This window comes from Odocoileus virginianus, chromosome 18 (genome assembly GCF_023699985.2).
Source record: "Odocoileus virginianus isolate 20LAN1187 ecotype Illinois chromosome 18, Ovbor_1.2, whole genome shotgun sequence".
In the NCBI taxonomy this organism is placed as follows: domain Eukaryota; kingdom Metazoa; phylum Chordata; class Mammalia; order Artiodactyla; family Cervidae; genus Odocoileus; species Odocoileus virginianus.
The window spans coordinates 10073942-10093824 of NC_069691.1; the positions used below are offsets into that span (position 1 = coordinate 10073942).

Below are 19883 nucleotides of genomic sequence, written 5' to 3' on the forward strand. Positions count from 1 at the left end.
ATTTTTTTATTTCCCGGTCATTTTAAGTCGGCTAATTCTCACTGGTTCCTGCCAGCAAGCAAGCACAGAGCATGCTATGCTCTCCCTCTCACAAATGAAGAAACCAAGGCATGGAGAAGTTAGATTGATTTTGCGCAGGGTCTCATAACTAGTGATTGGAAAGGAGAAAATTGTGGGCCAGGACATTTGAATTCTAATCTGATTTTCTCTCCATTGTACCTTTCCCATAAACCCTCCACTGGAGTTCACCTTCTATGTATGTGACTAGCTTCATGCCTTAGTCCTTGGATTGTGTCTAAGGAAATGCTTGGGGAAAGATAACAGGGTAGGTATCACTGTCCCCACTTGTTGTAAAGAGTCGTGGGAAATCATCCAGGTGTGACCATTGCACCAGGTAGATAGATGCTCAAGTCTCTGGGGCACCCAGGGTACAGCCCCTTTTGTCTGCAGCGGCTCCAAGGCAGCTTTACCTTGTCCACATTCTAACTTCTGGCAGCTGTGATTGGAGGGCATCACGAAGTAGCCGCGCACACATCGTGTGCAGACGCGTGTGCTGTGACAGAGCTCACAGCTGTCTGGGCAGGGCTGGCAGATGTGGCCCTCGTCAGGGTAGTAGCCTGGGGGGCAGCTCTCTCGACACTCCCCCCGGTACAGGAACCGCTCTCGGCCACGCTTGTCTAAAGAGAACGGAGCAAAATGAAAAGAGGGAAAATGTACAAAATTAGCTATGAAGATAACAATAGCTGAAGACATTTTGTTTAAAAGATCTGACCAAGTGCTTTTACTCCCAGCAGATCAAGGAGATAAGAATGGATTGAATGAAAAATGCAGTGTCTTTTCTTTTATTTGAAAAGATTTCCTTGAAGTCCTTTTGGTATCAGTGGAAGCTCTCAGAGTTGGTGACTATAAAGATCCCATGAGAATAAACAAGTGCTTGATGCATTTTCTATGATAGTGCAATCTTTTAGAATGATTTTGAATTCTGTTATCAAAATCACATGCTTGTCTTAATTGTCTAAGGACTGAATTTTTGCACAACTACCAACTCCTGTATTGACAGCCTACTGAAGCTCTCAACCAAACACCCCTCTTTGACTCCTTTGCATGAATTCCTGGAAGTCCTGTCAACATTGGACTCTACAAGGAAAGAATCGGCAGTACCCCCAGTATGAGACTGGGAATTTGCTCCTGTGGAGAATCCAATGTTGTCACTGGAGAAATGGATGCAAACTATCATAATCAATACAAAAGGATTCTAATCTGTTCTAATCACATGCTTAAATACACAAGATTAATGTAGATGCACCTGAAAGCCTCTGCCCCGCACCCCGCCGACCCCTGAAGTTTTCGCTTGTGCTTCGTGTGCCCAGGGATCTGTCTGCTGTGAATCAGGCCTCCCATGTGCTTCTACTTTTGAAAATATCTGTGTTCCCTAAAACAACTGGATCTAGAGCTCACTCATCATGTGATCTACCACATGAAGATCCTGAACCATTGACCCTTGAGAAGCAAGGCTGCCAGATTTTTTAAGATAGTGCTGGCCTCATGTTACAAGTGCAAAATCCAAAAGTCAGAATGATATTAAATTGAACCACATGAAATTGCCAACAATCAGCTGTTTTTTTTTAACCTGTAAACTAAGCACTTTAAAAAGGTTTCACCTAATTTTCTTATTTAATTAAAGTCCTATTTCAAATATAGTTTAAAAACCACACCCTTGAATTATGAACTCTGAAGCTCCCTTTTTTTCTGATGGCAGTTTCATGCCAGAAGTCTGCTGGTCCGTACAGGACATGGAATATAAAGAGAGCCTCCAAAGAAGTGGTTAAAAAAGAAAAGTGTTTGCAGTCTCCAAGTTAGACCTGGAAGAACATTATCCTCTAAAGGAAGGGAGTGTTTGGGAGGATGCAGCGTGCGTTCGGTGATTCTGCATCTACAGATCAAGGTTTGGAGCACAGAACCCTAATCTGGTGGGACCTGGAATCTCAAGAGGCCACACAAAGGTCAACTTTCCAAGTTGTGTTCTTTTCAGTCCACCATTTCTCATTGAGAAAAGATCCTGCTTTACAGAGCGCCAGCCTTCCCACACGTAGATAGTAAGATGTGAAGGCTACCAGTGAAAAGCCCACCCTATCCTCCACCTTCCTGTCCACCCCCTACACCTTCATTTGATGTCAACTCAGGATCCAGAGGCTTGGGGACAGCTTGGCATATGGTTATGAGTTTTAAATATATGTTTATTGAATGATTGAATGAGTGAGTGAATTCACATTTGTCAACATTCCTGTTTTTCAAACATATCCAACTGGATCAACAATCTTAAAAATGAATGAAGATGATTTCAGATATTAGAAGAAATGTTATTCAATTCCATTTTGATTGTTCAGATATGGCTTTGTTATTTGAACCCCTTTGTGTATTATAATTTGGGCTTAAAGGACAGAGATTTAAAGGGTCTTGTTTAAAATACATGGACTGTGCAAAAGGAAATCACTTAGGCACCTTCAAAATGGCAGGCTTTACCCACCTGCTTGGTCAGGATTATGCCAAGATTTGATCATATTTCTAATAGCTTGACAGCATGGCAGCTCACTTAGTTTTGGGTGATAATTTGGATACCTCAGTGATTTGCATATCATACATAAAATTTTGGCTACTTGCCCAGAGTCTCAGAATTTAAGTTCCTGTAATGATATGTAGGAGAAGCTGGTTCTGATAGTAGAAGGGCTGATATTTTTGTTAGGTGCCAAACCTTTCATGTGGCAATGTGAGATGAAAGTTAAAAAGCAAAGAACTCCCAGAGAGGTTCAAGTTGGCTTTCATTTATACTGAGGAGTAATTAATTGTTTTCAGAGTATATCTTGGCAGCTGATTTTGTTAGAAGGGAGGGTGGACCAATGTGAAGTCATTGGATGTTTGCCAGAGGAAAGGAAGGTCAAAGGTTGCAGGCAGGATGGGAACAGGATTACTGGGAAGGAAGAAAAAAAGGCTGAGGACTCTGAAAATAAACTTTATAAAGTTTACTTCAACATTTTGCTTACTGCAGCTACTGTATAATTGGTAGAATTTAGCTTTGGGTTCAGTTTGGTAGAGGATAAACTGGGGTGAGAGTCTAGAGTGAATTTTCACCAGTAGAACTAGCCTTCTGCCTTTCCAAAAGGATTCAGACCTAACTTTAACAGAGTTACAATTCAGCAAGAGGTGAAATTTCTACAAAGAGTTGGGAGAGGCTTATGTGTGTGGATGGGGTTCGCTAGCCAGAGGAATTTCAGCCTTTGAATAAAGCCTCTTGATACAAAACTGCATCCATTCCATCATCTATCTTCTGTAGCACTGAATCATGGATTAGCTGCCCTAATATGTGGACTTGGGATATTGCACTCTTAACAGGCAGAAAACCCTGCTAATCAGAACCTGCCCAACCATCCCCTCTTCAGGAAGCCTCTTTTGCTCACTATAGCTGAAAGTAGTGACATGTGGTAGGGTTACTGCCGTTCATTCAGTCTTTATCTAATATCTTCTCATTTTATAATACATGAGGACAAACCTCTTTGTTAGGTTGTTAACTTGAATGTGAGTATCATATTATCATTTACTGTATCTTCCATGGCACCTATGTAGAGTTAACTTATACACAGGAGTGGCACAATACATTTAAAAAATTGTTATTGAAGTCTAGTTGATTTAAGTGTTGTGTTTATTGCATGCACTTGTGAGCCTGACAGTTCTTCAGTCCTCAAAACCCTTTCTGATGGGATCAGTGGTGTTATTAACAAATGTAAAAAAAAAAAAAAAATGTGTTTAATTTCTGCTGTATAGAAAACTAACTTGGCTAAAGACTGAAATGCCCATAGAAATAAGTGGGTACAAACAAAACAGTAGTACTAGTAATAGTAATAGTAATAATAATCATTACTAATATTTTTTGTGTGCTTCCTGTGCAGTTCACCTTATTCTAAGTGCTTTATTATTTTATCTCATTTCATTTTCATAATAATCCTAAAAGGAGGCAGCCATGATCACTATCTTATAGGTGAGGAAGGAAACAGAATAAGCAGGCTAGAGGTAAAATTGGTCAGATATACTTTGTTTACAAACACAAAGAAATCATTTTAATGTACACAAAGATATGTGTTCTCTGTCATTTTTCTGCAAATGCATGATACTATTCACTTATTCATTTTTCTTTGTTTTATGACAAGCAAGAATAAAGCTAAATAATTCTTTCCCACCAATAAAACCATGTAAATGCCATGATGATGTTAACTGCCAGCCTCAGGATCAGTGAGACAGCTGGGAGGGGTGGGGACTATGGCAAATAGAGAGCAGCCTGGAGGTCTCCAGTCAGTCATTTGAGGACCAGAAGGAGCAGTGTTGCCAAATCTTCCAAGTTTTCAAGAGAAAAAATTTTTTTAATTTCCCAATTTCGTTCAAATTTTTTAAGTGTAGGGCAAATAAAATATAAATCAGTCCCTGATTTTTAATTTTTTTTAATTTCCAAATTTCATTTTTTAATAATAATACATGAGGACAAACCTGTTTGTTAGATTGTTAACTTGAATGTAAGTATCATGCTATCATTTACGGTATGATAATACAGTAAATTTTTAATTTTTAAAAAATTAAAAAAATTTTTTTTAATTTCCCAATTTTTAAATTTCTTTTTATAATTTCCCAATTTCATTCAGATTTTTAAAGTGTAGGGCAAATAAAATATAAATCAGTCCCTGAACCTATTTGCAGGACCGCAGCGGAGATGCAGACATAGAGAACAGACTTATGGATGTGGGGAGTGGGAGGAAGGAGGGAGTGGAATGAATGGAGAGAGTAACATGGAAACATATTCATTACCATATGTAAAATAGATAGGCAGTGGGAATTTGTTATATGACTTGGGGAACTCAAACGAGAGCTCTGTAACAGCCTACAGGGGTGGGGTGGGGAAGTTGGCAGGGAGGAGACATAGATATACCTATGGCTGGTTTATATTGATGTTGGGCAGAAGCCAGCACAATATTGTAAAGCAATTATCCTTCAATTAAAGATAAGTAAATTTAATTATGTAAAGTATAAATCAGTCCCTCATGAAGTCGAATTTGGAGACAGGCTTCTGTAAGGAGGCTAGAGAGCAGGCAAGGGCAAAGTGCAGAGGACCAGAGTGATCACAGAATGTAGTCTAATGACAGCAGAAACTTGAGAATTGCGGCGGTCTGGGACAGAAAAGGTCATATTTGTGTTTGGAAAAGATGACCCTGCCATCCTACAGCGCTCTGACAGCTTCTAAGTGGCATCACGCAGGGCTGAGGGAACCCTGACACAGCCTCTCTTAGGCTGTTTCTCCTGAAGACTGAATGTGTCTGTCTTAATTTCCTAGCTTTTCACTTTCACCTCAGTGAAGCTTAGCTTTGCTGTCTAGCGCATGCTTGTCATCATGTTTGCATGCCCTTACTTTCTCCTTCTCTGGAAAAATATCTCTTAGCTTCTCTCTCACCTCCTCAGGGGAAGTAGGTCTGTGTCTCTAGCAGTGTGAACTTATGTTCTGACAATAAGCAGAAACTCCAAGGCTGTACGTACTCTTTAATGAACAGCTGTCTAATCTCACCCGCCTCTTCCCCAGAGATGAGGCTTCTGAGTCAAAGTAATGTCCAGTGGGAGAGCAGGTTGAAGTTAGGGGAAGAAATGAGCAACCAGATTCTCTCACCTACTCCACAGGAGGTGCAGCTGGAAGGCCCATCTCCTTGGCATTCTTGGCAGGTGAAGTGACATGGATGACACTGGTTCCTGAATTCAAATTTGCCCAAGGAACAGTTGAAAACGCAGCGGCCATCATCAAAAATCCTAGAGGCAAGCAGACTTAGTTTGTAATGGCAGCATTAAGTATTAGAACATGTGGTGTTTGTGTTTTTCTGCACAGACTTGGTTTCATTGTTCCAGAAACAAGGGTGATGCCTGGGACTGATCATCTTAGAACATGGGGAGAATTAGTCACGTACCCATCCTTGGCCAAAGATTTGGACCCAACAGCAGGCATTCCAGGAACTGGCTGTAGATGTAATCTTGATTCTTGTTTCAAACAAATTAACCAGTGCCCTGGGGGGATTAAACCCACACTGTAGGCTCCAGCCAAACCCAGTCAACACTCAGATGGGGTCTTTGAACTTTAAAGGCACGTTAGTGGTCTTTGAATCCAGAGGCTTTCGAGAAAGTATCTTTCTTTAGTTATCAATGTGCCCACACTTTGCAAGGAAATGTCAAGTCCAAGGGCTCTTGAAGAAGCGCTGTCCTGTAGTTTAAGTGCTACTTACAAACCTGGCAAGTAATCGATGAACTCTGATTTTGAGTGTCATTTTTGCAAGTGTTTCCTGGTGTATAGGGTACCACAGTCTATTTTCAGACCGTGTTTGCCATTACCTACAAGGGCACCACAGATAAGTTAGTATCAGGGCTTCTAAAACCTTTGGTTTTATATACATGCAATATATATATCATAATGTCATGGTTAATATTTTCCAAGTTTTCTTTCTTCTTTCCCTTGCAAAGTAACCCCATGTGATGAAGTAAATTGCATCCAAGAATTTTGCTCAGAAAAAAAATACACAATGTCTAAGTGCAAGTCAGATGAGTAATGTGAATGGATGAAGTGAACAGGGGAGCTCCAATCCCAGGGTTTCGGATTCAGTCTATCCTCGGGGGAGAGAGCCAAGAATCTGCATTTTTGACAAGTTCTTGGATCGTGTTCATGGTGCTGGCCTAGGGAATTTACTTTGAAGACTTCTCAGTGGTGGTCTAGGTTACTGTGGAACTTGCTAAATGACGCCTACCTAAGTCATACAGGTGGTGCAAACCAGCGTCTCAGAGATCTTCCTTAGAGTAATAGTTATGGTGTCAGTTGTGAGGGTAACTTGAGTATTAGCACATACATGCTCCCCCGGAGGGCATGATGCTGGTGTCCCCGTCTGGGAGAGCTGAAGGCCTGCAAACACTGTGAGGGTTTCTTCCTCTCCACCCAGAACGATGTCACAACTCATTCCTGGGGTGGCATTGGTTTGTCAAACTTCTTCTATTTCTATAGCTAGAATCAGCCCTAAATGGAGGACTGGCATTTCAATCCTGGGTTTGGAGGAGACTGGTGTGGGGACAAGGCATCCTGAGTATGTGTTGCTTGCAGTCTTCCACCTCATCCCTGAAAGTCTGTGTCATTTGCATCTGGTTGGAAACAGAATGGAATTCAGGCCAACCACACAAGAAGGCTGCCTTGTTCTTGGATCCTCAGCCCCTCAAGTTCTGGTCACCCTACCCGGCACAATGGAGTGAATAATACTTTTGGCCCACTGCAATGTGTGGAGCCCCAAAAAAGACACGCACACACATCTGTCTGTCCATGTCAGAACAGATCTCCTGCACCACAACCTGTAATGGGAAGACTGTGCTCTTAGGCCCGACATGTTCAGCTGATGGCACTAATGCTAGCTGGGAAATCCTGACCCCACCCTGGCTCTGGTCTCTGAGCTAGAGGATTTGTCAAGGAATAATTTGGATGTGGCTAGTTAAAAAAAAAAGAAAGAAACATGACAAAACCCTCCTTTATGAAAAAACTCTGTAAGAGCTTTCTGAGGTTTTTGAACAAGTGAACTACTCTGTTCTTCACTAAGAAGGAGAATGGGGCATGTTTATTTGTGAAGGTTCACTTTCTTGCTAAATTGAGAAAAAGATGGAAAGTACATCACCATTTTATTCTTTGTGGGAAGAGATGACAGCTTGGTTTTGGGGGCATTTATTTCTCTTGAGAGAGTGATCTAATACCGTCAATGGTTGGAACCTTTTAAAACCATTCAGAAACTTGAGTGGGTGTGGCAGTGAAGCAAAGGGTGTGCTGCCATGTTTATGTAGGGGAAGGGCTGTCTGTGTTTACTTGAGAGCCTGAGTTTAAGACAGTACTCAGCATCACTTCATGGGAAATAGATGGGGAAACAGTGTCAGACTTTATTTTGTTGGGCTCCAAAATCACTGCAGATGGTGATTGCAGCCGTGAAATTAAAAGACGCTTACTCCTTGGAAGGGAAGTTATGACCAACCTAGATAGCATATTCAAAAGCAAAGACATTACTTTGTCAACAAAGCTTCATCTAGTCAAAGCTATGGTTTTTCCAGTGGTCATGTATGGATGTGATAGTTGGACTGTGAAGAAAGCTGAGCACCAAAGAATTGATGCTTTTGAACTGTGGTGTTGGAGAAGACTCTTGAGAGTCCCTTGGACTGCAAGGAGATCCAATCAGTCCATCCTAAAGGAGATCAGTCCTGGGTGTTCATTGGAAGGACTGATGTTGAAGCTGAACCTCCAGTACTTTGGCTACCTGATGAGAAGAGCTGACTCATTGGAAAAGACCCTGATGCTGGGAAGGATTGGGGGCAGGAGGAGAAGGGGAGGACAGAGGATGAGATGGTTGGATGGCATCACCAACTCAATGGGCATGAGTTTGAGTAAACTCTGGGAGTTGGTGAGGGACAGGGAGGCCTGGTGTGCTGCTATTCATGGGGTCTCAAAGAGTCGGACACAACTGAGTGACTGAACTGAGTTAAAGCAAATTATTGTGCTTTAAGCCACCTCCCTCTATCCCTACCTTGAAGAAAGCACAAGTGACATACTCAGTTTTTGTAAGAACATGATTCTTTATAAAAATTTAATGATAAGGAAACTAGTTGTGCTTGAGTGAAGGACTGAATTACATCATCTCCTGCAAACTACTTAAGAGAAATTGTTAAGGAACTTGAAGAAAAGTCCCATCTCAAGTGACAGATTCCCACAGATACTAACAGATCTCCCCTAGTGGAGGAGAAGAGATTATCTTAGTCTGGGCTTCATGGGGCTGATGAAAATGTTCTTTAAAGCCAACTCCAGCCATCTCTGGGACACTGGTCATCCAGTTTGTGTATTTCTGAGACACCCAAGCAAGCTCATTGTAGTGGCGAAGCCCTTCTGTCCCCAGGTCACACATGCTTTTGGCTTTTTCATTAGCAGTGAACTGTTCTGAGTCCAACAGGCCTCATGGAAAGGAAGAAGGTGGTAAAACCAAGTGCTTGAAGAGCTGCCAGAGGTGAAGTTCTCAACATTGGCACTAAATTTTCCAGAGGCTCCTGTGTGTGTGTGTGTGTGCGTGAGAGAGAGAGAGAGAGAGAGAGAGAGAGAGAGAGAGAGAGAGAGAGAGAGAGAGAGAGAGAGAGAAGTGAACTGAAGCAGAAAAGTCGCAAGTTAGGGTTAGCTGGACCTCTCTGTTGACTGTTGGTTTGCCTAACTAAAACCATCATAAGAATATTTACTGTAGTTTCTTGGTAATGTTGTAACAGAATGAAATCTGACAAAAGGTTTCCCCCTCCCACCCCGAATTCTTGAAACAGATCAAATAAAACATTTGAGGGTGGGTCAGGAAACTTTTACATGTTTTTAATTAGTTCATGGACTCTGCAATTCCTTCAGGACTGGGTTGGGAAATTATCTTGGGCAGTGAGGACCATGACATTATAGAGCTATTGAACTGGCCAGAAAGTTCATTCGGATTTTTCCGTAAGGTGTTATGGAAAAACCCAAACAAACATTTTGGCCAACCTAATACATGTTATATAGCAATGACAAAGACTATACCCCAAGTTTTTAATCATCTCAAAGGAGCAAAATGAATCCAAAGGTTTGTAGAAAATGTAATGGCAACATAGTCTAGTATTCTTGCCTGGGAGATCCCGTGGACAGAGGAGCCTGGTGGGCTGTATATGGTCCATGGGGTCACAAAAGTTGGACTCAACAAGTGACTAAACCACCACCACCACCAAAGGGAAAACTAGAAGATAAAGAGAGGGCTTTTTAATTTCCTGTAAAACAACTTCAGAATTAAATTATTTTTTAAATTTTTATTTTGGAAGAGCTTAAACGTGTAAAATAAACAAGACATAACAGACCGCCCCCCCGCCCCCCCCCCCCCCCGGCCAGGTACTCATCTTTCAGCTTCACCAATTATCAGCACATGAGCAATCTTATCTACATTCCCACTGATTTACTTCTCTCTCATATTAAGAAAACCTCTAAGTTAACATTTCTTTCCCAAGTAAAAGCTCCTTTAGGGATGACCTTTATTCTGTCAGTACTAGAGATTCTCCAAAAGCGTAAGAATAGAAAGAAAATCAGAGGGCCCAGTAGTCCTGTCTGTCCCATTTGCTGCACCTTACTGCTACCACATGTCCATTTTCTGCCGTCTCTGACCTGCTGTGCCAGACTAGTGCCCATTAGAGACTGCATTTCTAAGCTCACTTTTCCTCACTCGTAAGCGGTGTTTCCCTTTGGAATTCAGATGTTTCAGACAAGGAAACACCAGCAGGAGATCTGAGGATGGGAGGAGAGAGGTTGTGGTAATTATTCCTTCTGGAGTCACAGCGCAGGTTCCTCCTTTCATGGTTCTGGAGTGGTTATGTCGCCTCCAGCTCCAGTTTCTATCAAGCCTCTTTTCTTCTAAGGCTACAAGTTTTGCTTCAGACCTAGGGTGTAAAAGCTGTCCCAGTGTTCTGGTCCCTGAGTGCATCAGCCCTTGAATTTGACCCACCTCCCCCAAGTCACCTATTTTAAAAAATTCATTGACTTTGCACATAAAGCAGGTACTGAAGACTGTCTTGAAAATACCTGATTCCAGTCAGGGAAATACTTTGGAGAACACCTAAAGAAAATACCTTGCTGCCCTTTTGAGAACAAACAAGTCAATGACTCTATCTTTCAAAATAGTTTCTGAGATCTACACACTTGCTTTTCTATCTTCAAAAGCTAATCCATGGGCTGCCGAAGCCAAACTATCCAAATGGCTCAGGAGACCTCTGATCTTCTTGTACCAATGAGCTTAGATTTTTTAAATGGCCATTGATGGTAGTTGAACTTTTTCTCATTTCTGGTGAGCCTGGGACAGTCATGACTTCCTCAGTGTACACTGGGTGATGGTAAATGCCTTATTAAACAAATACGAACAAGTTCCCTTGGTTCAAAGATGTTCAAACATGCTGTAGGGTTTGATTGGTGAGGACTTAAAGGAGAAACAGAATGTATTTTCAAAATAGTGTCTGTGTCTAATAATATGCCTTGAAGCTGGCTTAACACAAATTCAAGAGGTATAGGTATCTTAAAGAGACACTTAGAAAATGTTATCACAGCATTAAGAATTCCTAGTAAGATACTTCTTTTGTTTCCTTCTTTTCCTCCTCCTCTCCTTATTTCTTCCTTTCTTTTTTCCTCATTTCTCTCTTTCCCTTCCTCCCTCCCTCCTCCTTTCTTTTCTTCTTTCTGAGGGAGCTCTTCGGAGAGCCAAGCTCATGATGTTAATTATATACTTTATCAGGTTTGGTAAAACATATATTTATTGATATATTACTGTGTGCTGATCACTAGAGAATAAAGAGACAAATACACAACAGTTCCTGCTCAGGGTATTAGAATCCAGATAAAGAATTAGATGAAATAACTCTTGTGTATGGCAGAGGGGATGTCCATGCTAGAGATTTACTTGCCACTGGAGCAGCCTGATTTTATTGATCTTGGGAGAGATCCTGCTTCCTTTGCATTTATCAGAGCAGTGATGAGACCAACAAATATTAAATACTAGAATTATTAATAGAGGAGTATTGATTAAAAAATACAGTGTGCTCCCAGCTCTCTTCACTAGAGATTCTCAGTGATTAGCAAAGATGCTCGTCCCATTCAGAGATTTGCTATTTCCTCATTCGTTCAGTTATCAAACATTGACTGAGTGGCTGCTGTTTTCTTAGGACTGTGATAGATAGTGGAGATACAAAGATGAGTATTTTAATGGGCTTACAGTCTAACAAATAGATTTGTGAATCAGTGTCTTAAAATGTCAGTCACAAGTGCACTTATGGAAGTTTGTACAGAGTATAGGGGACATAAAGGCGAGGTTAATTCTATTGGAAAGAGGTAACAAATGCTTTCATAGAACAGTTCACCCTTGAATTGACTCTAGAAATGTGAGTAGATTCAGCAGATGGAGATGATGGTTGAAGGATGGGTGTGCAGAAAGGGATGAGATTCTAGGCATCAAAGCCACTATCGCCTTCATTGACGAGAAGGCTTATCTAGTGTTCAGGGAACCTATTCTTATGATGGTTATGGGGTACCATGGCAAGAGGATGCCAAAGAAGTGAGCTGTGGCCAGACCACGGTGGTTTTCTATGTCAGGGGAAAGAATATGATTCTTTTTTTTTTGTATGCCCAAGGGGTCCCTCCAGGTGGTAAGCACCTCTTCTCTCCATCCTGCCTTTCAGGAGCTTGTAACCCCAGGAGATGCTGAGAAAGGTCCCTCACCTTGTGAGAGGGCAGCCTGTGCAGTCTTCCTGGGTTGGTCCTCGGCACCGGGCACACGAGGCTTCGCAGGTCTGGCAGTGGCCGTGCTCATCGACGTATTCTCCTGGGGAACAAAATCTAGTTGTTTATCTGATTTCTACATGAGAGCAGCCATATCACTCTGTGGCTGTGAAAAAACAGTGGAGACAGTTCAGAGAGAAGAGACCTCGAATGGCTCAGCAACCAGTCCTAAATCCTGACCTTATGTTGTTGTTGTTCAGTTGCTAAGTCGTGTCCGACGCTTTGCAACCCTGTGAACTGCAGCACGCCAGGCTTCCCTGTCCTTCACTATCTCCCAGAGCTTGCTCAAACTCATGTCCACTGAGTCAGTGATGCCATCCAACCGTCTCATCCTCTCGTCCCCTTTTCCTCCTGCCTTCAGTCTTTCCCAACATCATGGTCTTTCCCAATAGTCAGCTCTTCGCATCAGATGGCCAAAGTATTAGAGCTTCAACTTCAGCACCAGTCCTTCCAATGAATATTCAGAGTTGATTTCCTTTATAGTTAAAACTGTTACTCTCCCAAGGGTCCCAGAAGTTAGAACGTCAAAAAGTTACGAGGCAGTGACATAATTCTGAATCTAGTCAACATGTGTTATAAATGTGTTATATAAGTGTTATATGTGTTATACAAGTAGAAAGAGGCTGGGGTGGGGTGTCCTACAGGACCGCTTTACTGAGTTCCTACTAACTTTCCTGTTAAAACCTGAGGGCTTCTGGCCCACAGAGACCCCAGGTATAATCCTGGTTGAGGTCAAGCCACAGGCATAACCTGCCCAGATCTTGTCCCACTGCTCCAGAGGGAGGGGTTGATTGTGATTACTAGTCAGAAATGCCAACTGAATCTTGGCTGACATTGGACAGATGTGAGTTGCATCTCACCCTGAGAGAGTAGCAATAAGCAGATAGCCAGAGAAGTTCATCTTTCCCAAGGAAAAACCCATATGAGTCCTTCCCACATGAATGTTCCGTAAGAGTTTCACACACTTGGGGACATCTAAAAATTTTTTCACATGGCAAAGGCAGTGGAGAGAAGCCAGCCTTATTGCTGGTGATAATCCAATAATGGGTCTCCATTCATTGAATTCAACCCTTTATTCCCACCACATTGTCATTGTCTTAAAAAGAAAAAAAAAAATGTGGAAAAATGTCTCAGTCAGATCCAAAGACCCACTTTGTATGATTTGGAAATTGATTACACCCAGGAAATATAGTTTCAGATTTCAGTTAAGTCACAACCTTCACTTGCCCCCTACCTCACTTCCAACTTTCACAGCCCTGTAAGCCTGTTGAACGTTGTCAGTTTGAGATCCATCCAGCCAGAAGAGGGATGGGACAAGACTTGCCCCTGGTTAAGTCAAATGGTCTTACTCAAACTCCGAGGTCCACGGCCTGATTTATTGTAGTTGTCTTGCAAAAAGCCCTGGAAACTTGAACTTTACTGATGAGGAGTGGAGTGAATCCACCCCTCTGCCTTTCCCTATAGCTTTACTGAACTAGCAGAGTTGGGTAAGGCAGCCCTTACCTACATAAATCTTCCACTTGCTAGCACTAAACCCCAGAAGTGAAAATGAAGAGGCAACTAGAATTTGCCTTTACATAGCAGAAAAAGCCTTTCACAGAGACTAAGTCTATTGGTTTTGTTAATTAATGGGGAAGAATATATACTCAGAGCAGAACAGGCATCTAACAGTGGCCCACCCTGCTTATCTTGGATTCTTTTCTTCCTTGCCAGGATGCAACGTGGACCAGAAAAGTATAATTTTTAGAATGGGACTGTGGTTCTTAACCAAGGAGTGACTCCCAGAAGTCCTAGCCCCTAAGAGTGAGGAACCAGAGGGGGCAAGGAATGCAGATGTGCCTTGTTCACTGCGCTCAAAGCCCAAATCGTCTAGTTGAGGTGGAAAACCACCCCTCCCCGCAGGTTCATCTCACCAAGCCAGGCACTCTGGTGTGGGCAGCCGCTGCCTCTGTAGGGAGCACCCTTTACTAATTCACACAAAGGTGTTAGAATGGACTAGTTGTACTTTTGGTAATCAGCATCCTGAGGCAGAAAAAAGCTGGGATTTCTGTCTAGTAGGAGTGGTGGTTACAATACAGGCATTGTATTTCTGCAGCCTTCTTTTTATTTACTTAGGCTCCACCATTTCACCTCTTTGTTATTGCCCTTGCTGAAATCTCTTCCATTTTTGCTGAAGGAGGCACAGTCAGTTGAGCAGTGTGATTTTCAGTCCAGGCATCAGCAAGGTAAAGAGCAGAGGAGGACCCAGGGTGGACCAGGTAGGAAGAAGCAGATCATGCCTACATGGCCAATGAAAATGATCTGTGTTTACAGACTTAGGTGATAGCTATGTATCTTTCAAAAGATGTGTGCTGAGTGCAACAGGAATGGGAGACAGTCACAGAGACTCCTAAACCCAAAGAAAGTGTGTTCTAGAGAAATGTAGGATCATGGAGAACACAGCTCACTCATTTATTCCATGGATATTTTTTGACCATCTGTGTGCCAGGTGCTCGGTGAGATTTAGATATGCAAATTTTAAAAGGCTCTTTTCTTGGGTTTGCAAAGATTTTTGGGTAGAATGATTTGTAAAGAGAAAGTTACAATACAAATACTGGCCACATGCCTTTGACTTCTTGGACAGTCTAGGTTAAAGTCTTAAACAGAGAAGCAAGGCATATGCTAGATTCTGCTAGACCTAGAAGCAAAGACCATCCCTTTGCCTTGGCACCCATGCCTGTAGGAACTGACACAGTGATGTGGGTCTCCCAGCTCCTAGTATCCGTCTACCTTAACCTCCATGATATATCAGAGTCAATGCTAGGGTAGGATTTTAAATTAAACACACCTTGCTTGCTCTGCTAAATCGAATGCTACTTAGCTGGTTCTGAGAGTTATCCCATATCTATACCCAGAATCTCCTTTGTAATTACAGATGATGCATGGCTCGGTCAAGCAAGGGTTATCCAGTTATTACTGTGAAAATTTTAAATTATACTCTGTATCTGATTTGCCTCCTCTTTGGCTTCCATAAGCCAGTAGGTGGCACTGACAGCTTGGGCTTGTACTTCTTGATCTGCTCACCTGTTATGGTCTCTCTTGATGTTCACAGAATACCAACTTAGATATAATCATCACTTGGAGTTGCCCCATCTCTGAGATTTCAAGTACACACTCCCAACACAGCCTTCTTCTGCCCCACTATGAATCTAGCTTACCCTTAGGTGGAGCCCTAGGCTGCTTGGTCATCTTTTTCTCATTCATCTGTCTAGTTCCCCCTTGCATTCCTTGTTTGGACTAGGCCAACTTTTCCAAGACCCAAGTCCCACCCATTTCATCCCCACTCATTCTCAGAATGTGATGTCACTACCTAATTTGCTGTTAAGATACTGAGTATCCCCAGCATCTTATTATTTTTTTTTTTCTTTTTCAATGTCAAAATTTCTGTGTTACTGACTGTTCACTTGTCCCCTGTCTTTGAGGAAGTTAATGTTGTCCCCCCACGGCCATTGTCAACTCTCTGTCTAAAGCTCTTAGTCTTTCCTCAGGGTATTTCCCCACCAGTCTTTCTTTAGTGTTTTCTTCACGTCTCCCACCATCCTCTGATCTGTAAAAGTTCTCCCCAACCTAAAACCTTCCCAAGCATTTTTCTTCCCTAATAAGTGACTCTTCAAGCCTTTTCCCTCTTACCATTTGGAAGCTAAATGGAGAAAACCTCATAACCCAGAAGCTTATGTAAGAGAGTCAGCGTAGGACAGCTAAACTGTTCATCTCTGTCCTGTCTGCACGCCTCTTAACTTGAGAGCAAGTTCTGGCTTTAAAACAGATGAGAAGAGAGGAACCTGCCCCATTTTTCATATTTATGTAGATATCCGATTAGTTACATAAACTACTACCCCCAGCCCTTGGAGGCACAAGAGTTCCACTGCACATTTGGAACCAAAAAAAAAAAAAAAAAAACCCAGATTCCAAGAACGTAGTTACTTTTTTTTTTTTTTTTTGGTTGTTGGAACAATAAATTCTTGTCATCTGTCTTCATTGCACAATGAAGCTGAATGTTTATGACAGGCGTGATATACAAAATTCTTAGGAAAAATCCCTTCTAGCACAGACTTCAGGGGTCAGTATTTTTGTTCTCCACCTCATCCTATAAGCTCTTCCTTCTGGTGTCTTCATTCATTATTATCATGTCCAAATTATCTTTCTTCTGTCATCAAAAAATTTTCACTCTCCTTTTAGTTTCTTTCTCGTCTTCTAATAGTGCAAAGGACACTGAGACAGTTAGGGTCTCCTGGTTGGGAATGATGTCTCTGCAGACACAGCTTAAAAATCAATACTTGTAAAAGTGGCTTAGTTTGCCTGTTCTACCTCTTGATAACATTGCAGAATGTGTTTGTTTCAACAAGTCTAAGTTATAAATAAACTTTGTGAAATCATCCAGAATAGGTGAACATCAATTACATCCTCCACAGATACTAAATTTGGTTGAGACTCACATGACAATATTTTTCAGGCTTACGTGGGCCAGAAGAGCTTCATGTCTCCTGTGGAAATGCTATGCTTTCTTTTGTGCCTTGTAATATTTCTTTAATGATTAGAGCCAAATTTATTGTAATATTTAAGCAAATAAATATATAAACTCAGTAAATTAATAAACACATAAGTAGATTATAACGTGAGTTTAAAACAACTTTTTATCAAGGGTGATTAATTAGAGAAAATCAGGAAAGACGTTGGATAAGAAATCAGCCATTTGGTTTTTGATCCAGTTATTTCAGTGAGCATCCTTGGGGTACCTGAATTATCTGTAGACCTCTGTTTAAGTGCCTTCGCACTCACATACCAGAAACCATAGAATGTGACCTTCCTGAATGTCTCTACAATCAGAAGTGCTAGTCAAATAATACTGTTTCTCTGCAGGGATGTCAATAACTAGTTTCCAACTCACTGTGTGAAGATAGTTTTCATGAAAAAAATCTATATATTTGTTGCGTTTCACCAGCTAAAATAAATATGCTCAGTAACACTTTCAACTAGTTGTAAGTTATATACTAATGAAATAGTTCAGGTTTTAAGGCCTCGTTAAGTGTGGAGTTTTATAGCAAGACTAAAAATATGAGGCTGTCAACTAAGACTGTAATGTCTTCACTTAAAAGTCTACACAGTTATTCATCCTTAAAAAGGAAGGAAATTTCCTATACATGCTATAACATGGATGAACTTTGAAGACATATACTAAGTGAAATAAATCAGTCACAAAAGGACAAATATCACATGATTCCGTTTATATGAGGTACCTAGAGTCATCAACTTCAGAGGAACAGAAAGTAAAAGGAAAGTTGCCAGGAGCTGGGGAAATAGAATGGGGGAGTTAACTGCCTGAAGGGCACAGAATTTCAACAGGGGAAGATGAAAAAGTTCTTGTGATGCATCCTTGGCGGTATGGGTTGCCCTATAGTGTGAATAGTAATTAATGCTGTAGGACTGTACATTAATAATGGTTAAAAAGGTAAATCTTATTTTTAAACTTCTTATTTTGTATTGGGGTATAGCCAGTTAACAATGTTGTGATAGTTTCAGGTGAACAATAAAGGGACTCAGCCATACATACACATGTATCCATTCTCCCTGAAACTTCCGTCCCCATCCAGGCTACCGCATAACGTTGAGCAGAGTTCCCTGTGCTATACAGTAGGTCTTTGTTGGTTATTAAAATGGTAAATTTTATATTATGTACATTTTGCCACACACACGAAGTCTACACAATGAGTTTATTTCTTAGCAGGGCAATACTTAATTTTAACCAAAATCTCAGGATTATCAGCCTGTGGAGATGCATTTGAAAAAGCACCAACCATCTTGGGGAGCTAGTTTGTTCCATTGAGTCTTGGGAGACCCCGTGTACTAATGGAGATAAATGAGTGGATGAAGCTCGTGACAGTGGAGAAAGCTGGCGGCTGGCACCCTGTTTCCTTTCCCTTAGGACTTACAAAGATAGAGTGAACATCAGGTGACTCAAAGGAGAGGTGTTTCCACAGCCTGGAGGTGTCTGGGTGCTACTTCTGCCCTCTCCTGTCCTGCCAATGATTCCCCTTCTTACTCCCCCATAGGCTTTTCTAATTGCTGAACTTTGCTGATCTCATCGCATTTTCATTCTCAGGCACTAGTGGCCTGTGTGGTTTGTGCAGAGGCTCTGAAAGGCTGGTCTGGCACCCACCCCCCACATATACTGGCACTCCTGCAAAAAGGATAGATCATAAAATGTGGATCCAACACATTGCAAGTGTTTAGTTTCCCTCAGCCTGCATGCTGTCTGAAGAGTAAGGAATAAAGAGTTGATCCTTTGAGTTTTTCTCTGTTGTTGTTTGGACCCTGACCACAGGCTTCTTAAAAAAAATATATCCAGTGAATGTACCCCAGTGTTCATTGCAGCACTATTTACAATAGCCAGGCCATGGAAGCAACCTAAATGTCCATCAACAGAGGAATGGATAAAGAAGATTCAGTACATATATACAATGGAATATTACTCAGCCATGAAAAGGAATGACAATTGTTCCATTTGCATAGACATGGATAGACCTAAGGATTATCATACAGAATGAAATTAGAAAGGAAAAAACAAGTATTATATAATGTCACTTATTTGTAGAATCTGGAAAAATTATATAGATGAACTTGTTTGCAAAGCGGAAATAGAGACACAGATGTAGAGAACAAATATTATCCAGATACCAAGCGGGGAAGGGGATGGATGGGATGAATTGGGAAATTGGCATTGACATATATACACTGCTTTGTATTATATAAAATAGATAACTAGTGAGAATCTAAAAAAAATGTATCCAGTGTGAAGTCTTGGCCAACATACCTGAAGAGAGTGGTGATGTAGCAATCACACAAACCCCATTCACTGACACCTGCCATGTTAGAAACAGTGTTCTATATAATGTTTAAGCCAAACAACAGTCTGCTTTATAAATGAGAAACTGAGGCTCAGAGCATTGAAAATTTTGCATAAATTCATTCAACTAGGTCAGTCACAGTGTTGGGTTGTGACCCAGATGTGTCTGAGTTTGAGCCCATGCTCTTTCTGCAAGATTTCCCTGGTACAAATTCATTTCCACTTATGGAGTTCCAAATAGCTTTGCTATTTATGAAGAGAGAGAACTGAGCACATGCCTACTCTAAACCACTTGATGAGGTAAGGGTATCAGAAAGGAATTCACTGTGTAAACAAATGAACTTCGAGCAGGCATGGTGCGCTAAACAGATTTACTCAGTGATTGAATATACCCTCCAAATTTATTTTCTCTGATACAATGGCCACCATTTATTAAAAGACAATTCTGTTTATTGAATCGAGATCTTAGAAACAGCTTATTCTGTCCACTAGGATAGAAACTTTTAAGGGAAACCTCCACTTTTTTTTAATGAATAAAATAATTGGTTGGAGCTCTGTAATGGGATTTTTCTATACTTAACTGCAGTCCAA

The 19883-nt window shown here is 41.3% G+C and overlaps 1 protein-coding gene and 1 long non-coding RNA gene across 14 annotated transcripts in view; one reads left to right on the forward strand and one right to left on the reverse strand.

The window, feature by feature from the left end:
- Positions 1–19883, reverse strand: part of PCSK5 (proprotein convertase subtilisin/kexin type 5) — a 492571-nt gene that overhangs the window by 88319 nt on the left and 384369 nt on the right. For all 4 annotated transcript variants that reach the window (XM_070480332.1, XM_070480331.1, XM_070480335.1 and 1 more), the window contains exons 21-23: positions 12350–12452; positions 5702–5838; positions 471–677 (exon numbers count right to left, since the gene is read on the reverse strand). In XM_070480332.1, the coding sequence (XP_070336433.1) occupies positions 471–677; positions 5702–5838; positions 12350–12452 (447 nt within the window). The remainder of the gene's footprint in view (positions 1–470; positions 678–5701; positions 5839–12349; positions 12453–19883) is intronic.
- LOC139039485 (uncharacterized) overlaps positions 1–19883 on the forward strand; it is a 126783-nt gene that overhangs the window by 32847 nt on the left and 74053 nt on the right. The gene's annotated exons all lie outside the window — the stretch shown is intronic.